This window comes from Heterodontus francisci, chromosome 19 (genome assembly GCF_036365525.1).
Source record: "Heterodontus francisci isolate sHetFra1 chromosome 19, sHetFra1.hap1, whole genome shotgun sequence".
In the NCBI taxonomy this organism is placed as follows: domain Eukaryota; kingdom Metazoa; phylum Chordata; class Chondrichthyes; order Heterodontiformes; family Heterodontidae; genus Heterodontus; species Heterodontus francisci.
Window position 1 is genome coordinate 11,616,926 of NC_090389.1, and position 21,115 is coordinate 11,638,040.

The 21,115-nt window shown below is 48.8% G+C and overlaps 1 protein-coding gene across 1 annotated transcript; it reads left to right on the forward strand.

Moving 5' to 3' along the window:
• The first annotated feature begins 15,183 nt into the window (after positions 1-15,183).
• LOC137380322 (uncharacterized) lies at positions 15,184-20,577 on the forward strand. The gene is made up of 4 exons (XM_068052253.1): positions 15,184-15,258; positions 15,430-15,561; positions 17,061-19,130; positions 19,225-20,577. The coding sequence occupies exons 1-4, from the start codon at positions 15,184-15,186 to the stop codon at positions 20,575-20,577; spliced, it is 3,630 nt and encodes a 1,209-aa protein (XP_067908354.1).
• Positions 20,578-21,115: the final 538 nt, after the last annotated feature.

Below are 21,115 nucleotides of genomic sequence, written 5' to 3' on the forward strand. Positions count from 1 at the left end.
GAGCAGTGGATGTGGTGTATGTGGATTTTAGCAAGGCGTTTGATAAGGTTCCCTATGGTAGGCTCATTCAGAAAGTAAGGAGGCATGGGATACAGGGAAAGTTGGCTGTCTGGATACAGAATTGGCTGGCCCATAGAAGACAGAGGGTGATAGTAGATGGAAAGTATTCAGCCTGGAGCTCGGTGACCAGTGGTGTTCCGCAGGGATCTGTTCTGGGACCTCTGCTCTTTGTGATTTTTATAAATGACTTGGATGAGGAAGTGGAAGGCTGGGTTAGTAAGTTTGCCGATGACACAAAGGTTGCTGGAGTTGTGGATAGTGTGGAGGGCTGTTGTAGGTTGCAACGGGACATTGACAGGATGCAGAGCTGGACTGAGAAGTGGCAGATGGAGTTCAACCTGGAAAAGTGTGAAGTGATTCATTTTGGAAGGTCGGATTTGAATGCAGAATACAGGCTTAAAGACAGGACTCTTGGCAGTGTGGAGGAACAGAGGGATCTTGGGGTCCACGTCCATAGATCCCTCAAAGTTGCCACCCAAGTTGATAGGGTTGTTAAGAAGGCGTATGGGGTGTTGGCTTTCATTAACAGGGGGATTGAGTTTAAGAGCCGCGAGGTTATGCTGCAGCTCTATAAAGCCCTGGTTAGACCACACTTGGAATATTGTGTTCAGTTCTGGTCGCCTCATTATCGGAAGGATGTGGAAGCTTTAGAGAGGGTGCAGAGAAGATTTACCAGGATGCTGCCTGGACTGGAGGGCATGTCTTAAGAAGAAAGGTTGAGGGAGCTAGGGATTTTCTCATTGGAACGAAGAAGGATGAGAGGTGACTTGATAGAGGTGTACAAGATGATGAGAGGTATAGATAGAGTGGATAGCCAGAGACTTTTTCCCAATGCGGAAAGGGCTATCACCAGGGGGCATAATTTTAAGGTGATTGGAGGAAGGTTTAGGGGAGATGTCAGAGATAGGTTCTTTACACAGAGACTGGTGGGTGCATGGAATGCACTGCCAGTGGTGGTAGTAGAAGCAGATACATTAGGGACATTTAAGCGACTCTTGGATAGGTACATGGATGATAGTAGAATGAAGGCGATGTAGGTAGTTTGATCTTAGAGTAGGTTAAAGGGTCGGCACAACATCGTGGGCCGAAGGGCCTGTACTGTGCTGTTCTGTTCTATGTTCTATGTTCTAAGATGGAGGCACAACATCTTACTACCCAAGCGATACCGTGAGTAATATGTTTTAAAAAAAATACACGCTGTAAAAAACTCTAAAAAGGGGTTCCGATTATTTCCACAAGTCGGATGATAATCTTCTTTATTTATATTGACAGTAATATTGATATAGGGGCATTATGTTTTAAAGAAAGAGGGATGTTATATATGCTATATATTGTTATACTATCCGTAAAGTGTTAGGAACTAATTAGCTAGGAACTAGTTGTTATGTGTAAGTGTTCCAGTGGGGGGCTACATTCACGGCTGCACTGGGGAGTCAGGTTATATGTAACACAAGAACCAGTGGAATCAGATTCTACAGCACAGAGCATGGTGCTGAATAAACTAGACTGACTCCAGCCTTTTCCAAGTTTAAAGTGTGATTCCTTCCAACATCTGGGAACCAGAAAACAACATAAAGATGAAACAGATACCTTCCATCTTATTGTGTGGCACTACCACCGTGCTAAATGGGATAGATTTGAAACAGATCTGGCATGCAAAACTGGGCATCCATGAAGCGCTGTGGGCCATCAGCAGCAGCAGAATTGTACTCAACCACAATCTGTAACCTCATAGCTCGGCATATCTCCCACTCTACCATTACCATCAAGCTGGCAGATCAACCCTGGTTCAATGAAGAGTGCAGGAGGGCAAGCCAGGAGCAGCACCAGGCATACCTCAACATAAAGTGTCAACCTGGTGAAGCTTCACCCAGGGTTACCTGTGTGCCAAACAGCATAGGCAGCATGCGATAGACAGAGCTAAGTGATTCTACAACCAATGGATCAGATCAGAGCTCTGCAGTCCTGCCACATCCAGTCATGAATGATGGTGGGCAATTAAAAAACTAACAGGAGGAGGTGACTCCACAAATATCCTCATCCTCAATCATGGGGGACCCCAGCACATATAGTCATAGCACTGAAACAGGCCCTTTGGCCCACCGAGTCTGTGCCAACCAACAACCACCCATTTATACTAATCCTACATTAATCCCATATTCCCTACCACATCCCCACCATTCTCCTACCACCTACCAACACTAAGGGCAATTTATAATGGCCAATTTACCTATCAACCTGCAAGTCTTTGGCTGTGGGAGGAAACCGGAGCACCCGACGGAAACCCACGCGGTCACAGGGAGAACTTGCAAACTCACACAGGCAGTACCCAGAACCGAACCCGGGTCATTGGAGCTGTGAAGCTGCAGTGCTAACCACTGTGCCACTGTGCAGAAGATAAAGAAGTGTTTGCAACGATTTTCAGCCAGAAGTCCCGAGTTGTTGATCCAACCCAGCCTCCTCCTGAGATCGCCATCATCACAGATACCAGTCTTCAGCCAATTCGATTCACTCTGCGTGATATCAAAAAACGATAAAAAGCACTGGATACTGTAAAGGCGATGGGCCCTGACAACATTCCGACAATATTACTGAAGACCTGTGCTTCAGAACTTGCCGCACCCCGAACCAAACCGCTCCAGTACAGCTACAACACCGGGATCTACCCGGCAATGTGGAAAATTGCCCAGGAATGTCCTGGACATAAAAAGCAGGACAAATCCAACCCGGCCAATTAATGTCCCATCAGTCTACTCCTGATCATCAGCAAAGAGATGGAAGGTGTCATCGACAGTGCCATCAAGCAGCACTTGCTCAGCAATAACGTGCTCAGTGACGCGTAGTTTGGGTTCCACCAGGGCCACTCAGCCCCTGACCTCATTACAGTGTTGGTCCAAACATGGACAAAAGAGCTGAACTCCAGAGGTCAGGTGAGAGTGACTGCCCTTGACATCAAGGCAGCATTTGACTGAGTATGGCATCAAGGAGCCCTAGCAAAACTGAGTCAATGGGAATCAGGGGGAAAACTCTCAGCTGGTTGGACTTGTACCTAGCGCAAAGGAAGATGGCTGTGGTTGTTGGAGGTCAATCATCTCATCTCTAGGACATCACTGCAGGAGTTCTTCAGGAGTGTCCTAGGCCCAACCATCTTCAGCTGCTTCATCAATGACCTTCCTTCAATCATAAGGTAGGAAGCAGGGATGTTCGCTAATGATTGCACAATGTTCACTACCATTCATGACTCCTCAGATACTGAAGCAGCCCGTGTAGAAATGCAGCAAGACCTGGACAATATCCAGGCTTGGGCTGATAAGTGGCAAGTAACATTCGTGCCACACAAATGCCAGGCAATGACCATCTCAAACAAGAGAGAATCTAACCATCTTCCCTTGACATTCAATGGCATTATGATTGCTGAATCCCCCACTATCAACATCTTGGGGGTTACCATTGACCAGAAATTGAACTGGAGTAGCCACATAAATACCATGGCTATACGAGCAGGTCAGAGGCTAGGAATCCTGCAGCAAGTAACTCACCTCCTGTTTCCCCAAAGCTTGTCCACCATCTACAAAGCACAAGCCAGGAGTGTGATGGAATACTCTCCACTTGCCTGGATGGGTGAAGCTCCAACAACACTCAAGAGGCTCGTCACCATCTAGGACAAAGCAGCCCGCTTGATTGGCACCCCATCCACAAACATTCACTCCGTCCACCACCAACACACAGTAGCAGCAGTGTGTACCATCTACAAGATGCACTGCAGCAACTCGCCAAGGTTCCTTAGACTGCACCTTCCAAACCCGCAGCCTCTACCACCAAGAAGGACAAGGGCAGCAGATGCATGGGAACACCACCTTCTTGGCTTGGAACTATATCGCTGTTGCTTCATTGTCGATGGGTCAAAATAATGGAACTCCCTTCCTAACAGCACTGTTGGTATACCTACACCACATGGACTGCAGCAGTTCTATCACCACCTTCTCAAGGGCGATTAGGGATGGGCAATAAATGCTGTCCTAGCCAGTGACACCCACATGCCATGAACGAATAAAAATAAACTCACCAGGTCTGACAGCAGCTGTGGAGAGAGAAACAGAGTTAACTTGCTGAATTTTATAGATCCTTCGACGTCAGGAATGGTGGTGGGGGGTGCTGCGTGGGGGGCACATGAAGATTGCTCTGGATTAGGCCTGCCACCGACCCTGACGCCGGCAGTAAGAGTATGTCTAGCCACCTCCCCTTGATGTTCAATGATACTACCATCATTGAATCCCCCACCAACAACATCCGGGACTGTCACCATTGACCAGTAACTTCATTGGACCAGCCCCTTAAATACTGTGGCTACAAAAGCAGGTCAGAGACTGGGTGTTTCTGCAGAGAGTGACTCACCTCCTGACTCCCCAATGCCTTTACACCATCCACAAGGCACAAGTCAGGAGTGTGATGGAATATCCTCCATTTGCCTGGATGGGTGCATCTCCAACAATACTCAAGGAGCTCAACAGCATCAAGGACAAAGGAGCCCTCTTGATCAGCATCCCATCCACCACCTTAAACATTCACTCCCTCCATCACTGGGCGCACAGAGGCAGCGGTGTGTACCATTTACAAGATACACTGCAGCAACTCACCAAGACTCTTTCGAAAGCAACTCCTAAACCCATGACCTCTACTACCTAGAAGGACACAGACTATCTTGCCTTGCAAATATATTTCCATTCCTTCATTGTCCCTGAGTCAAAATCCCAGAACTCCGTTCCTAGCAACACTGTGCATGTACCTTCACCACACAGACTACAGTGGTTAAAGCCACCTTCTCAAGGGCAATTAGGGATGGGCCATAAATGCTGCCCTTAGCAGCGACTACCACATCCCGTGAATGAATTTTAAAAAGTCAAAGTAATGTGAAAATGTTAACAACACATCCAGGGGATGTGGAAATATTAACCACAGTAATAGCAACAATTTGTCCAAGGCACTTCAATTCTCTGTCCCACATCCACTCTGACCTCTCTGTCCTTGGCCTCTCACACTGTTTCAATGTAAGCTCAAGAAACAGGTGTCGCGCCTCGTTTCCCCAGATGGGAATTCGAAGGCCCGACAGTGCCGACCGCCAGGATTCAGATTGTGGTGGCACATCAGAAGGCAACTGGAACTTCATTTATTCAGGTGAGTTAATTTATTTACATATTTAAATTGAGGTCCCATCGTGGCGCGGCATGAGGCCTCTCCACCGCCACTGAGATCAGGACGATCAGGAGATGGTCATTGACTGGCACTTGTGTGATGCGAACGTTACTTGACACCAATCAGGCCAAGCCTGAATGTTGTCCAGGTCGTGCTGCATGTAGGCATGGACTGTTTGATAGCTCTGTTGATGACACATTCCGTCATTTTGCTGATGATTAAGAGTAGACTGATGGGACAGTAAATGCTCGGATCGGAGTTCTCCTATTTTTTGTGAACAGGCATACCTGGGCAACTTTTCACATGTTTGGGTAGATATCAGTGTTGTAACTGTACAGCTTGGCTGGAAGTGTGACTAGTTCTGGAATACAAGTCTTCAGAACTACAGCTGGAATGTTGTCAGGACCCATCGCCTTTGCTGTACCCAGTGCGGTCAGCCATTTTTTGATATCATGTGAAGTGAATCTAATTAGCTAAGGACTGGGGACCTCAGCAGGAGGCTTACATGAATCATCCACTCAGCGCTTCTAGGTGAAGATGGTTGCAAACCATCTCATGCACTCTGCCATTATTGACAGATGGTCATGGAGCCTCCTCCCGGTAGTAGTTTAATTTTCCACTACCATTCACGACTGGATGTGGCAGGACTGCAGAGCTGTGATCTGATCAATTGGTTGTGAGATCGCTTAGCTCTGTCTATAGCATGTTGTTTCTGTTGTTTAGCATGCATGTAACCCTTTGTTGTTGCTTCACCAGGTTGGCACATCATCATTAGATAGTTTTGGTGCTGCTCCCGACATGATCTCCTACAATCTTCATTGAATCAGGCTTGATCCCCTGGCTTCATGGGAATGCTAGAGCGAGTGATGTACCAGGTCATGAGGTTACAGATTGTGGTGAAATGCAATTCTGCTGCTGATCATGACCCACAGTGCCTTATGGATTCCCAGATTTGAGATGCTAGATCTGTTCTGATTCTATCCTATTTAGCATGCTCGTCATGCCACACAACATGATGGAGGGTGTCCTCCATGTGATGACTGACTTTGCCTCCTCAAGGATTGTGCATTGGTCACTCCTAACAATAATGTCATAGACAGATGCATCTGTGTCTGTTCTGTTGCAGGTGGTAGTACTCTTGGCTCTGAGTCAAAAGGTTGTGGGTTTAAGTCCAACTCCAGGACTTGAGCACAACAATCAAGGCTGACACTCCAGTGCAGTCCTGGGGGGAGTGTTGCACTGCTGGAGGTGCTGTCTTTTGGATGAAACATTAACTGAGGCCCCGTCTGCGCTCTCGGGTGGATGTAAAAGATTCCAATACATCGTTTTGAAGAAGGGCTGGGGTGTTATCCATACTTATCCTTCAATCAACATCATTAAAACAGATTATCTGGTCATTATCACATTGTGACCACACTTCAAAAGTACTTCATGGGCTGTAAAGCACTTTGGGGCATCCTGTAGTTGTGAAAGGTGCTATATAAATACAAGTCTTTCTTTACAGATAGATTGGTGAGGATGAGGTCAGTAGGTTTTTCCCTAGTGTTGCTTCTCTCACCACCTGCCACTGACCCAGTCTGACAGTTAAGTCCTTAAGGACATGGCCAGCTCAGTCAGTAGTGGTGCTATCAAGCCACTCTGGATAATGGACATTGCTGTCCCCCACCCAGAGTACTTGCAGTGCCCTTGTGCCCTCAATGTTTCTTCCAAGTGGTGTTCAACATGGAGGAGTCCAGATTCATCAGTTGAGGGAGGGCAGTAGATGGTAATCGGCAGGACGCGTCCTTGCCCATGTTTGACCTGATGCCATAAGACTTCATGGTGTCTACAGTCAGTGTTGACACCTCCCAGGGCTATTACCTCCTGATGTATACCACTATGCCACCACCTCTGTTGTGTCTGTCCTGCCAGTGAGGCAGCAAATACCCAGGGATAATGATGGAAGATTCTGGGATATCGGCTGAAAATTCTGATACTGTGAGTATGACTATGTCAGGCTGTTGATTAAACAATCAAGCCAGGCTGACACTAGAAAAGAAGAGTATGGGGAAATAACCAGAGCTGGCATCCAAAAAAAGAATTCTTGAGAAGGGTTTTGAAGAAGGCTTGCTCACTGGTTGGAAGAGGGGTTTTGCGAGAGAGTTTCTTCACGTGGGGATGTGATCAATGAAAAGTCTGCCTCCAATGGTGAGATGCAGGAGAGTGGGTCAGGGTGGGTGCAGTATACACAGTGCACCAGACTTTGAAGTGTTAGAATAAGAATGTAGGGTGAGCGGTAGGTAGGGTGAAGGTGTGACGGACTTGTAATCAGGCAACAGTAATTTGAATTCAATCGTTCTATGTAACTCACGCGGTGCCGTCCCATCTGTCTGATTAACATGTCCACTCAATGTGCCAGTCTTTGCGCTGGTGCCTGCAATGGTGTGTCCTCAGGAATGATGAGGTCTCCTGAAGAGTCCTTGTCCTGTGTGGGAAGTGGCTTGTGTTCTTCCTGTGAGGGCCCTAGAGAAAAGAAGAAAGGCTGAAGATTTAGTAATGATACTTAGAAAATGTCAATGTGTATATGAAATACTTTACCATACGGATTGATAGATCGAAGTTGGTTGAAAGTGCGGTTGTTTTGTGGAAGACGAGGAGGTGAAAGTTAAATCAGTTGCACTGCTCTGCTGGTCCGCCAACCTCACCGTCACCAATGTTTACTTAAGGTACTGGAGGTTCTCCCTACCATTATTTTCTAAGTGTCCTGTTATTACACCCTTTATGATAGATTCTAGTATTTTCCCTATGACTGATGTTAGACTAACGGGTCTGTAGTTCCTGTTTTCTCTCTCCCTCCTTTCTTCAATAATGGGTTTACATTTGCCACCTTCCAATCTGCAGGAACCATTCCGGAGTTGATAGAATTTTGAAAGATGACCACCAATGCATCTACTATTGCTACAGCCACCTCTTTCAACAGTCTGGGATGTAGATCATCAGGTCCAGGGGATTTATTAACAATAGTCCCATTAATTTCTCCAGTACTTTTTTTAAAACTAATATTAAGATCTTGCAGTTCCTCAATTACACTAGTCCCTTGATTTTCCATTATCTCTGGGAGGTTTTTTAGTATTTTCCTCCTCAAAGACAGACACAAAATATTTATTTAGTTTCTCTGCTATTTCCTATTCCCCATTATAAATTCTCCTGACTTTGCTTGTAATGGACCCACATTTGTCTTTTCTAATCTTTTCCTTTTTACATATCCATAGAAGCTTTCACAGTCCATTTTTATTTTTCTCATTAGTTTACTCTCATATTCTATTTTCTCTTTCTTAATCTTTTTCTTGGTCTTGCTTTGCAGAATTCTGAAATGCTCCCAATCCTCAGGCTTAGAGAGTCATAGAGTGATACAGCACCGAAACAGGCCCTTCAGCCCACCGAGTCTGTGCCGACCAACAACACCCATTTATACTAATCCTACATTAATCCCATATTCCCTACCACATCCCCACCATTCTCCTACCACCTACCTACACTAGGGACAATTTACAATGGCCAATTTACCTATCAACTGGCAAGTCTTTGGCTGTGGGAGGAAACTGGAGAACCCAGCGGAAACCCACACGGTCACATGGAGAACTTGCAAACTCCACACAGGCAGTACCCAGAACCGAACCCAGGTTGCTGGAGCTGTGGTGCTAACCACTGCGCCACTGTGCTGCCCTAAACTTTTTTTTTGGTAACTTTACACACCTTTTCCTTTGCTCTAATACAATCCTTGATTTCTTTCGTTAGCCATAGTTGGAACACTTTCCTTGCTGGGTTTTTGTGCATTAAAGGAATGTATTTTTGTTGTAGACCATGGATTAGTTCTTTAAATGTTAGCCATTGACTGTCTGCCATCATACCTTTGAATGTAGTTTCCCAATCCACCATAGCCAATTTGCCCCTCAAACCTCATAGTTTACTTTGCTTAGATTTAAGACACTAGTTTCTGATTGAACTACATCACTTTCAGACTTCATGTAAAATTCTATCATATTATGGTCACCCTTTCCTTTATAACTGTTACGACCAGGTGAGCAATGTCTCGGGATCTTTTGTTGTCTTTACTTAGTCTTATTGTAACCGGGTATAATTTTAAACACATTGTGTTTTGAGCTCCCCTTGGTGTGAATCCTTGTTCACAGTTTCCAATTATCAGGCAAAGAACTGAGCACACGCAGGCTTTCTTTGGTTTAAAGCAGATAAAGGAAATTTATTAAAACCTTAAAACTTAAACTGTAATATTAGTTCACGCCTACGGATATAAGATGTGTTCACGCTAGCATGCAAATGCGATATAACCATGCAGATAGGAATAGAAAAGAACAGAAGAAAAGATAAGTAGAACAGTTTAAGGCAATATCTTGTTACTGTTTCTTGAGCTTACTATAGTCCTTGATTGAAGATATGGTCTTGCGGTTCGTTGGGGCCCAGTAATCTTCTTAAAAGTTTGTTCACGTGAAAAACCCTTCTCTCTTTGAGTTTCACGTGTTTTCACAAGATTCATTTCTGTGGGAAGAGATGAAGCAGGCAGACGGACAGGCAGGCAGAGGAGATCTTCTCAGTCCATGAGCACATGGCATTCTCAGTTCAAATCCCTTTGGTGGAAGTTCAAATTCAAGAACTCCAGCCAGCTAGTCATGTGACCAAACTGGCCCGACCACTTCTGTGTATTGGAGAAGCAGCTGCTGGATCCCCATTGTTTCAACATTGTCTGCTACTATGGAAATGTCTTTCTGGTCAGGGCTTGCAATTTTAAGTTTTAATGCTCATGTGGCGAAATAATGTGTGCCTCAGTCTTGGCAGGTGGGGTTTGCCAGACAACAACAATATTATTAATTAGCCCTTTATCATGGCACAATACTAGATTTAAAATAGCCCATTCCATAGTTCGTTCCTTCTTGCATACATTCCAAGAATTAGTCCTCCACAACATTAGCATGAATAAAGTTTACCCAGTCTATTTGTAGATTGAAATCCCCCATGATTACTGTATTACCCTTGTTACATGCACCTCTAATTTTCTGCTTTTTACTGTGTTCTATATTACCACTGTTATTTGGTGGCCTATAAACAACTCTGAACAACGTTTCTTGCCCCTGGCTGTTTCTTAGTTCCACCCAAACCGATTCTACGCTTTGATCTTTAGAACTAAGTACTAATGCCCTCTTTAATTAACAGAGCTACTCCACCACCTTTTCCCAGCTTCCTGTCCTTCCTGAATGTCACATACCTTTGGATATTAAGGTTCCAGCTTTGGTTTCCCTGTAGCCACGTCTCTGTAATGGCTATCAGGTCGTACATATGAATTACTATGTGAGCTGACAATTCATCTGTTTTATTGAAAATGCTGTGGGCTTTCAGATACAAGGCCCTTAATTCAGCTTTTGTCCTGGTTTTTGTAAACTCAGTCTGCTGGCACACTCTTAAGTTTGCAATCACTGTCCCTTCCTACCACACTTTATTGCTACCTTGATTTCTTGCCTTGTCATTTCCCTTTAATTTACTCAATCTTGCCCTACATGATCCCTTCCCCACTCTATTTAGTTTAAAGCCCTCTCTATTTCCATAGTAACAAGACTCACCAGAACACTGGTCCCAGCATGGTTCAGGTGAAGTCTGTCCCAACGGTACAGCCTTCATTTTCCCCAGTACTAGTGCCAGTGCCCCACAAACTGGAACCCACTTCTCCCACACTCGTCTTTGAGCCAGGCATTCATCTCTCTAATCTTATTTACCCTATGCCAATTTGCACATGGCTGAGGTAATAATCCAGAGATTATTATTTTGAGGTTCTGCTTTTCAATTTAGCATCTAGCTTCCACATACTCCCGATGCAGAACCTGTTCCCTCGTCTTATCTATGTCGTTGGTACCTATGTGGACCACAACCTGGATCTTCCCCCTTCCACTGCAAGTTCTTCTTCAGTCCTGAGCAGATGACCTGAACCCTGGCACTGGGCAGGCAACACAGCCTTCTGGATTCATGCTTTCAGCTGCAGAGAACAGTATCGATCCCCTGACTATATTGTCCCCTACTTTTTTTTAATTCGTTCATGGGCTGTGGGCGTCGCAGGTCAGGCCAGCATTTATTGCCCATCCCTAATTGCCCTTGAACTGAGTGGCTTGCTAGGCCATTTCAGAGGGCATGTAAGAGTGGATCTTTAGTTTAGTTTAGTTTAGAGATACAGCACTGAAACAGGCCCTTCAGCCCACCGAGTCTGTGCCGACCATCAACCACCCATTTATACTAACCCTACACTAATTCCATATTCCTACCACATCCCCACCTGTCCCTATATTTCCCTACCACCTACCTATACTAGGGGCAATTTATAATGGCCAATTAACCTATCAACCTGCAAGTCTTTGGCATGTGGGAGGAAACCAGAGCACCCGGAGGAAACCCACGCAGACACAGGGAGAACTTGCAAACTCCACACAGGCAGTACCCAGAATTGAACCCGGGTCGCTGGAGCTGTGAGGCTGCGGTGCTAACCACTGCGCCACTGTGCCGCCAGACCAGGTAAGGACAGCAGATTTCCTTCCCTAAAGGACATTAGTGAACTAGATGGGTCATTACAACAATCGACAATGGTTTCATGGCCATCATTAGACTAGCTTTTAAATTCCAGATTTATTAATTGAATTCAAATTCCACCTTCTGCTGTGGTGGGATTTGAACCCATGTCCCCAGAGCAATACCTGGGTCTCTGGGTTACTAGTCCAGTGACAATACCAGTACACCACCGCCTCCCCTACTACCACTACATTCCTTTTAACTCCCACACTTGAATATCTTCCTGTACCAGGTGCCATGGTCAATCTGCTCGTCCACCCTATAGCCCTCACTCTTGTCCATACAAGCTGCAAGGACCTTGAACTTGTTGCTCAATTGCAAGGGCTGAGGTTGCTCCACTCCCACCTTTGTGATCCCCTTACCTGCCTGACTCGCAGTCACACCCTCCTGTCCCTGACCACCGATAAATTCAGATGACTCTATCCGATGGGGTGTGACTGCCTTCTGGAACAAAATGTCCAGGTAACTTACCCCCTCCCTGATGCATCACAATGTCTGTAGCTCAGCCTCCAGCTCAGCTACTCTGAGCTGAAGATCCTCAAGCCGCAGACACTTAGTACTGACGTGGTTGCCATGGATTGCTGTGACACCCAGGAGTTTCCACATACTGCAGCCATGACACATTACCTGTCCTGCCATCTTTATTGTGTTAATTAAATTAAATATATTTTTCTTAATTAATTTATAGTTCCCCTCTTCACCAAACTCCCTCATTCACCAAACTCCCTTCTTCACACTCTGTGCAATCAAGCAGCATGCAGTAAAAGGGATGGGGATATCAAGTGTTTGTACAGATTGGCAACAATGTGAATGGAGAATATCTACTGTGAGAAGGTACAGGTCATGCAGCTGAAAGGAGATGAGATGGGGGTGCTGTTATTATCAGTAGTGAAAGCAGGAAGCATGTGTGGGGAATGTGAATAAAGGGTGCTACAGTGCACCGTTATGATTGGTGTTGAACAAAGTGACTCAAGTGTGAGAAGTGATGTGAATGGTGTATGATGGACAAGGGGTTGTGGAAGTTGGTGCATCGCAGGAGAGGGGTAAAGAAGGGCATGTACTGACCTTTCCTGACCTTAACTACTGAAACATTTCCTGCACAGGTTCCAGGACCTTGGCATCATGCTCTTACTGCTGACCTCCTCAGCCACCTCCATCCAGGCTCCGCTGATTATGCCAGCAGGTTTCTTCTTCCCACTTATGGGGAACAACACATCCCATTTGGCACTCTCTGCACTCAGCAGGACCTCCAGTGACACAGTGGAGAACCTGGCAGTCTTCCCTCTTTTTGTAATACAATTTCCATTTCTGTTTAACTCTTCCTTACCCCTTTCCCTCAGCCTCTGTCACACAGCTGCACTGAGCTCTCAAATAGCAGTTGGAAGATTGCGGCATGCAAGTAGGTGAAAAACCTGCAGCCAAAGAGTTACATTGTGTAACCCAGGAGCTTTATTTAATTATCACTTGTCCGTTAGTATCTGCCAGGCTCTCCCACTACCACTATCACAGACTGCTTTCCCATCTCTGGGTAAACATTGGATCCTGGTGCAGAATGGGATGAGGGCAGCAGAAATCAGGTTAATGTTGGAGTTTGTGTAATTTGGCAGAATTAAATGTAGAGTGACTCTAGGTGTCTGATTCCTCAGTATTGAGAAGGAAGTGACTCCAAGTCATTCACACCTTTGTGATAACCACCTGTGAATTTTACTCCACTCTCCTTATAGGCCTCCTGTTCATTGCACCACGTGCCCATCACTCACCCAGCAGAACTCAGTGGTGCTCAGGACTTACGCCTAACAGTTACATACTTCACCTCACTCACCTTCCAATGATGCCAGCCTCACACCCACTCCTCACTGCCTCCACATACCTCCAGCTAATCAGCTATGGCAGGAACATTACCCCAACACAGTGCCACCCAATCACTGACATTCTGCCCTCTCTCTTACAGGAGAAGGTCGCACATAACAGGAGGGAGAACCAGAGGACTGGTGGGAGGCCATCCACTCAGCTGGAAGTTGGAAATGGTGTTGAGAATCATGGGGCCAGCCGTGACAGAGGCTGTGGCACCCGCAGTCACTGAGGCCATCGAGGATTGTGCTGATGATTGCACAATGTTCACCACCATTCGTGACTCCTCAGATACTGAATCAGTCCATGTAGAAATGCAGCAAGACCTGGACAATATCCAGGCTTGGGCTGATAAGTGGTAAGTAACATTCAGGCCACACAAGTGCCAGGCAATGACCATCTCCAACAAGAGAGAATCTAACCATCTCCCCTTGACATTCAATGCCAGTGTTGTAGCTGTACTGGAACAACTTGTCTGGGGGCACGGCAAGTCTGGAGCACAGGTCTTCAGTACTGTTACTGGAATATTGTCAGGGCCTATAGCCTTTGCAGTATCCAGTGCCTTCAGTTGTTTCTTGATATCACGCAGAATGAATCGAATTGGCTGAAGTCTGGCAACTGTGATGCTGGGTACTTCAGGAGGAGGCCGAGATGGATCATCAACTCAGCACCTCTGGCTGAAGATATATTAAAATAATAAAATAAATACAAAAAAAGTTCAATAATTTCAGAGCATAACAGGCCGCCCATTTTACTTTTATTTTTAGTTATTTTTTTTCTTTTTCCTTTTTATTTATATATATATATATCTTTTGTGTTTATTTTATTTTATTACATCTTAGTTTGTTCAGTTTGCTTACCCACTGTTTTTTTCATGTTTGTACTTTTATTTTTAGTTATTTTTTTAAACGAGCAATTCACCTGCTATGAGTGGGTTGGTCGTCCCCCCTGCCCGCCCCTGAGCTGCCTACATTAAAACTGGTTTGGGTTGTGTTGGGATGGGATGTGAACTGTTATATATTGTTACTTCCCCCATTATGGTAAGAAGAGATCCTCCTGCCTGACCAAGCAAGCCTGAATGGAGATCGGAGAGGACGTCAGCAGCTGTGGGGTCACCTGACACAACTGGGTCCAGTGCAGGAAGAGGGTCAATGACCTCCTGCGCTCCGCAAGATGAGTGCTCCACACCAATCGTCTTTCCGAGATTTGCATGTGACATCGTAGGAGGCTGCATGACATGGGGAGGGTATCTCTTCCTGACAGATGCATGGCTGCTTCTCAGCCACAGGCCACCTTCCTTCATAACTCACCCCACTTAATCCCCTGACAGTGTGCGTCGGAATTAGATACATCAGATCCCTAGTAGGGGACGAGGGGCTGACATGAGCAGAGCTGTTATGTTGATCTGTCTGCCATTCTCAACTATCTCCATCCTTCCCCTTGCAGGACAAGAGAGCCCATAATAAGAGGGAGATGGCTCGGACTGGCGGGGGACTCCCAGATCTGTGTCCTCTGTCCACCACTGAGGAAGAGGCATTGGAGCTGGAGGTACCCAGGGCGGTTGCGCAATATTCGATGGGGAGATTGAACTTTGTATGCAAGAGAGTGAGGATTGACTCCCATCAGCATGCACATTAATGTTGGAGACCCACATTATGCATGGTTGGCATCAGGAGATCTGCACAGCCTAATCCAATTATGTTGTGTTCTCTCATGCAGGTTGCCATTCGCAAGGGTCAGCAGCTACAGGGGAACAGTCCTCTACCTCTGAGGAGGAGGACCACTCAGAGGATGCACCATTCCATGACTCTCTTGCACTCTCTACCAACGCAGATACTTTCACCTCGATGGGTACCCGCTCAGTATTAGAATCAGGGCTGGTGAGAGCAACACACACATCCATGCAGCTGGCTGAGGCTAGACAGTCAAGGCCTCTGACAGTCAGAGGGCTCTTGGTGGCCAGGCCTGTGCTGAGTCCCAGGCTGATGATGAGCCTCTGGTGTTGGCAGTACAGGGCATGCTGGAGTTGTAGAGACAGGTGAGGCAACATCTGGCAGAGATACTAGAGGCCATGCACAGTCATGAGCGGGCAATGGAGGTGTTGATCCATGCCATGAGTGCTGCCATGTCTCAGGCCTATGATCACATGGCTTCCTCCATTGAGAGGTTGGCGACTCTCATGGAGACCTAGATTGCACAGATGCACACAGGCCTGCACACCATTGTCTTGACCATGGGCAGCAGTGGCAAGGCGAGAGAATGACCAGGAGCCTGGAATCGCTGATGGACCTCAGACCCGACCTTGATGATGGTCCACCATCTATTCCAGCAGTGTGAGCAAACAGACCCATCACACATCAGTAGCCATCCCAGACTGACCCGAGCCCCTACCGAAGCCACACTTAGCCCCCTGGCAGAACCCCCAGAACCCTGGATTCCCCCCTGTAGAGCACCCAGAACCCCGGTGTCATGCAGGCCCCCACCTACCAAGAATGAGGCGTGTGATTTTGTCATGAACATTGATTTTTAGCTGTTGCTGGAGTGAAGAAAGGACTTGTTAAACAGATCTGCTATGGCTGGAAAAAACATTTACATACTAACAGACATCAAAGGTGAGGAAGTGCATTCCAGGGCCTGCTAAAGAGGATACAATCAACAAGGGCCAGGACTGGTTAGACCAGCTGGTCACATGACTAACTGGTTGTTCCAGGGTTTTCTTTTGAACTGGCCACAGAGAGTTTGAACTCAGAAAGACTGTTTGCTCCTGGACTGAGAAGATCTCTCCTGTCTGCTCCCATCTCTTTCTCACAAGCCTCTGAATCCACTGAAGACACATGAACCCCAAGAGAGAAAAGTCTCCTACAGCGAACAAAGTTTAAGAAGAATATTGGGCCTCAACGAAAAGCAAGATCTACCTACAATCAAGGACACTATAGTGAGCTTGAAGAACCGTAACAAAACCTCTTCAGATATTACCTCAAACATTTCACTTTATTTTTTCTTCTGCTCTTTTCTGTCTCTATTTGCATATGTGTATCGCGTATGCATGCCAGTGTGGGCACATCGTGTATCTGTAGGCGTCAACCGAATTAGAGTTTGTTGAATAAATTTCAACTTTTCTTCTTTAAACCTAAGAAAACCTGTTTGTGCTGGTTTCTTTGGCTTATATTTGGAAAGCGGTGAACAAGAATTCACCAAGGGGGAGCTAAAAACATGATGTGTTTTAAATTAAACCTTGTTACAGTAAGGCCAGGTGAAGTGTGAGAGGGACCCCGAGGCACCTTACTCACCAGGTCGTACCACCTGGACACCCACTGCAGAACCCCCATCACCCCGGACTACCATTGCAGAACACCCAGAACCCCGGACTCTTACTGCAGTGCCTCCAGAACGCTGGACTCACACTGCAGGGTCCCCAGAACCCTGGACCCCCACTGCAGAGCCCCCAGAGCCCTGGACTCCCACGGCAGAGCCTCCAGAACCCTGGACTCACACTGCAGAGCCCCCAGAACCCCGGACTCCCAATGCAGAACCCCCATCGCCCCGGACTCCCACGGCAGAGCCCCCAGAACCATGGACTCACACTGCAGAGCCCCCAGAACCCTGGACTCCCACTACGGAACCCCCAGAACCCCGGACTCCCACTGCAGAACCCCCAGAACCCCGGACTCCCACTGCAGAGTCCCCAGAACCCTGGACTCTTCCTGCAGAGCCTTCAGAACCCTGGACTCACACTGCAGAGGCCCACAGAACCCCGGACTCCCACTGCAGAGCCTCCAGAACTCCGGACTCCCAAGGCAGAACCTTCAGAACCCTGGACTCCCACTGCAGAGCCTCCAGAACCACGGACTCCCACTGCAGAGCTCCAAGAACCCCGGACTCCCATTGCAGAGTCCCCAGAACCCCGGACTCCCACTGCAGAACCCCCAGAACCCTGGACTCCCACTGCAGAACCCCCAGAACCCTGGTCTCCCACTGCAGAGCCTCCACAACCCCGGACTCCCACTGCAGAGTCCCCAGAACCCCGGACTCCCACTGCAGAACCCCCAGAACCCCGGACTCCCACTGCAGAGTCCCCAGAACCCTGGACTCCCACTGCAGAACCCCCAGAACCCCGCACTCCCACTGCAGAACCCCCTGAACCCTGGACTCCCACTGCAGAGTCCCCAGAACCCCGGACTCCCACTGCAGAGCCTCCACAACCCCGGACTCCCACTGCAGAGCCTCCACAACCCTGGACTCCCACTGCAGAGCCTCCACAACCCTGGACTCCCACTGCAGAGCCTCCAGAACCACGGACTCCCACTGCAGAGCCTCCACAACCCTGGACTCCCACTGCAGAACCCCCAGAACCCTGGACTCCCACTGCAGAGCCTCCACAACCCTGGACTCCCACTGCAGAGCCTCCAGAACCATGGACTCCCACTGCAGAGCCTCCACATCCCCGGACTCCCACTGCAGAGCCCCCAGAACCCCGGACTCCCACTGCAGAGCCTCCACAACCCTGGACTCCCACTGCAGAGCCTCCAGAACCACGGACTCCCACTGCAGAGCCTCCAGAACCACGGACTCCCACTGCAGAGCCTCCACAACCTCGGACTCCCACTGCAGAGCCCCAGAACCCTGGACTCCCACTGCAGAGCCTTCAGAACCCCGGACTCCCACTGCAGAGCCTCCACAACCCTGGACTCTTCCTGCAGAGCCTTCAGAACCCTGGACTCCCACTGCAGAGCCCCCAGAACTCCGGACTCCCATTGCAGAGTCCCCAGAACCCCGGACTCCCACTGCAGAGCCTCCACAACCCTGGACTCTTCCTGCAGAGCCTTCAGAACCCTGGACTCCCACTGCAGAGCCCCCAGAACTCCGGACTCCCATTGCAGGGTCCCCAGAACCCCGGACTCTTACTGCAGAACCCCCAGAACCCCGGACTCCCATTGCAGAGTCCCCAGAACCCCGGACTCCGAATGCAGAAGCACCAGAACCCCGGACTCCCACTGCAGAACCCCCAGAACCCTGGACTCCCACTGCAAAGTACCCAGAACCCCAGACTCTTCCTGCAGAGCCTTCTGAACCCTGGACTCCCACTGCAGAACCACCAGAACCCCGGACTCCCACTGCAGAGCCTTCAGAACCCCAGATTCCCCCTGGCTGAGCCTCCAGAACCCCGGATTCACATTGCAGAACTTCCAGAAACCCGACTCCCACAGCAGAAACCTCCAGAACCCCTGACGCATCCTGGCCGAGCCTCCAGAACCCCGGACTCCCCGTGGCAGAGCTCCCAAAACCCCAGATTCACACTGCAGAGCCCCCATCATCCCGGATTCCCACTGCAGAGCCCCTATCATCCCGGACTCACACTGCAGAGCCTTCAGAACCCCAGATTCCCGCTGGCTGAACCTCCAGAACCCCGGATTCACATTGCAGAAATTCCAGAACCCTGGACTTACACAGCAGAACCTCCAGAACCCTGACTCCCCCTGTAAGAGCCTTCAGAACCTTGGATTCCGACTGTAGAACCCCCAGAACCCTGGACTCAAACTGCAGAGCCCCCAAAACCCCAGATTCACACCGCAGAGCCCCCAAAAACCCAGATTCACACCGCAGAGCCCCCAGAACCCCAGACTCACACTGCAGAGCCTCCAAAACCCCAGATTCACACTGCAGAGCCCCCAGAACCCCAGATTCACACTGCAGAGCCTCCAAAACCCCAGATTCACACTGCAGAGCCCCCAGAACCCCAGATTCACACTGCAGAGCCTCCAAAACCCCAGATTCACACTGCAGAGCCTCCAAAACCCCAGATTCACACTGCAGAGCCTCCAAAACCCCAGATTCACACTGCAGAGTCCCCAGAACCCCAGATTCACACTGCAGAGTCCCCAGAACCCCAGACTCACACTGCAGCACCCCCAGAAACCCAGCCTCACACTGCAGAGCCCCCAAAACCCCAGATTCACACTGCAGAGCCCCCAAAACCCCAGATTCACACTGCAGAGCCCCCAAAACCCCAGATTCACACTGCAGAGTCCCCAGAACCCCAGACTCACACTGCAGCACCCCCAGAAACCCAGCCTCACACTGCAGAGCCCCCAAAACCCCAGATTCACACTGCAGAGCCCCCAAAACCCCAGATTCACACTGCAGAGCCCCCAAAACCCCAGATTCACACTGCAGAGCCCCCAGAACCCCGGACTCCCCCTGGCAGAGCCCCCAAAACCCCAGATTCACACTGCAGCGCCCCCAGAACCCCAGATTCACACTGCAGAGCCCCCAAAACCCCAGATTCACACTGCAGCGCCCCCAGAACCCCAGATTCACACTGCAGAGCCCCCAAAACCCCAGATTCACACTGCAGCGCCCCCAGAACCCCAGATTCACACTGCAGAGCCTCCAAAACCCCAGATTCACACTGCAGAGCCCCCAAAACCCCAGATTCACACTGCAGAGCCCCCAAAACCCCAGATTCACACTGCAGCGCCCCCAGAACCCCAGATTCACACTGCAGAGCCTCCAAAACCCCAGATTCACACTGCAGAGCCTCCAAAACCCCAGATTCACACTGCAGAGCCTCCAAAACCCCAGATTCACACTGCAGAGCCTCCAAAACCCCAGATTCACACTGCAGAGCCTCCAAAACCCCAGATTCACACTGCAGAGCCCCCAAAACCCCAGATTCACACTGCAGCGCCCCCAGAACCCTGGACTCACACTGCAGAGCCCCCAAAACCCCAGACTCACACTGCAGAGCCCCCAGAACCCCAGACACCCACTTCACAGCCTCCAGAACCCCGGACTCCCACAGCAGAGCCCCCAGAACCCCGGACTCCCCCTGGCAGAGCCCCCAAAACCCCAGATTCACACTGCTGAGCCCCCAGAACCCCAGATTCACACTGCAGAGCCCCCAAAACCCCAGATTCACACTGCAGAGCCCCCAGAACCCCAGACTCACACTGCAGCACCCCCAGAAACCCGACTCACATTGCAGAGCCCCCAAAATCCCAGATTCACACTGCAGAGCCCCCAAAACCCCAGATTCACACTGCAGCGCCCCCAGAACCCCAGACACCCACTTCATAGCCCCCAGAACCCCGGACTCCCCCTGGCAGAGCCCCCAGAAACTCAGACCCCCCGGCAGAGCCCCCAGAACCTCGGACCTCCTTGGAGAGCACGCAGCCACACAGTCCCACAAAGGCCTCTAAAATGCCCCTCTTCCCCAATGCAACAATACTCAAGGCTACCTCCAAGTTTTACCACTTTAGAATCCTGAGGCACGTGTGTGCTGCCCGCTGTTCACAGAATCGCTCACCCATCATTAAATCGCTCTTAATTATATTTTAATGCATGTAAATTGGCATTTCAGCAATATAAAATAGGTTCCCATCATGTTCTGTCAGCAATGTCGGCA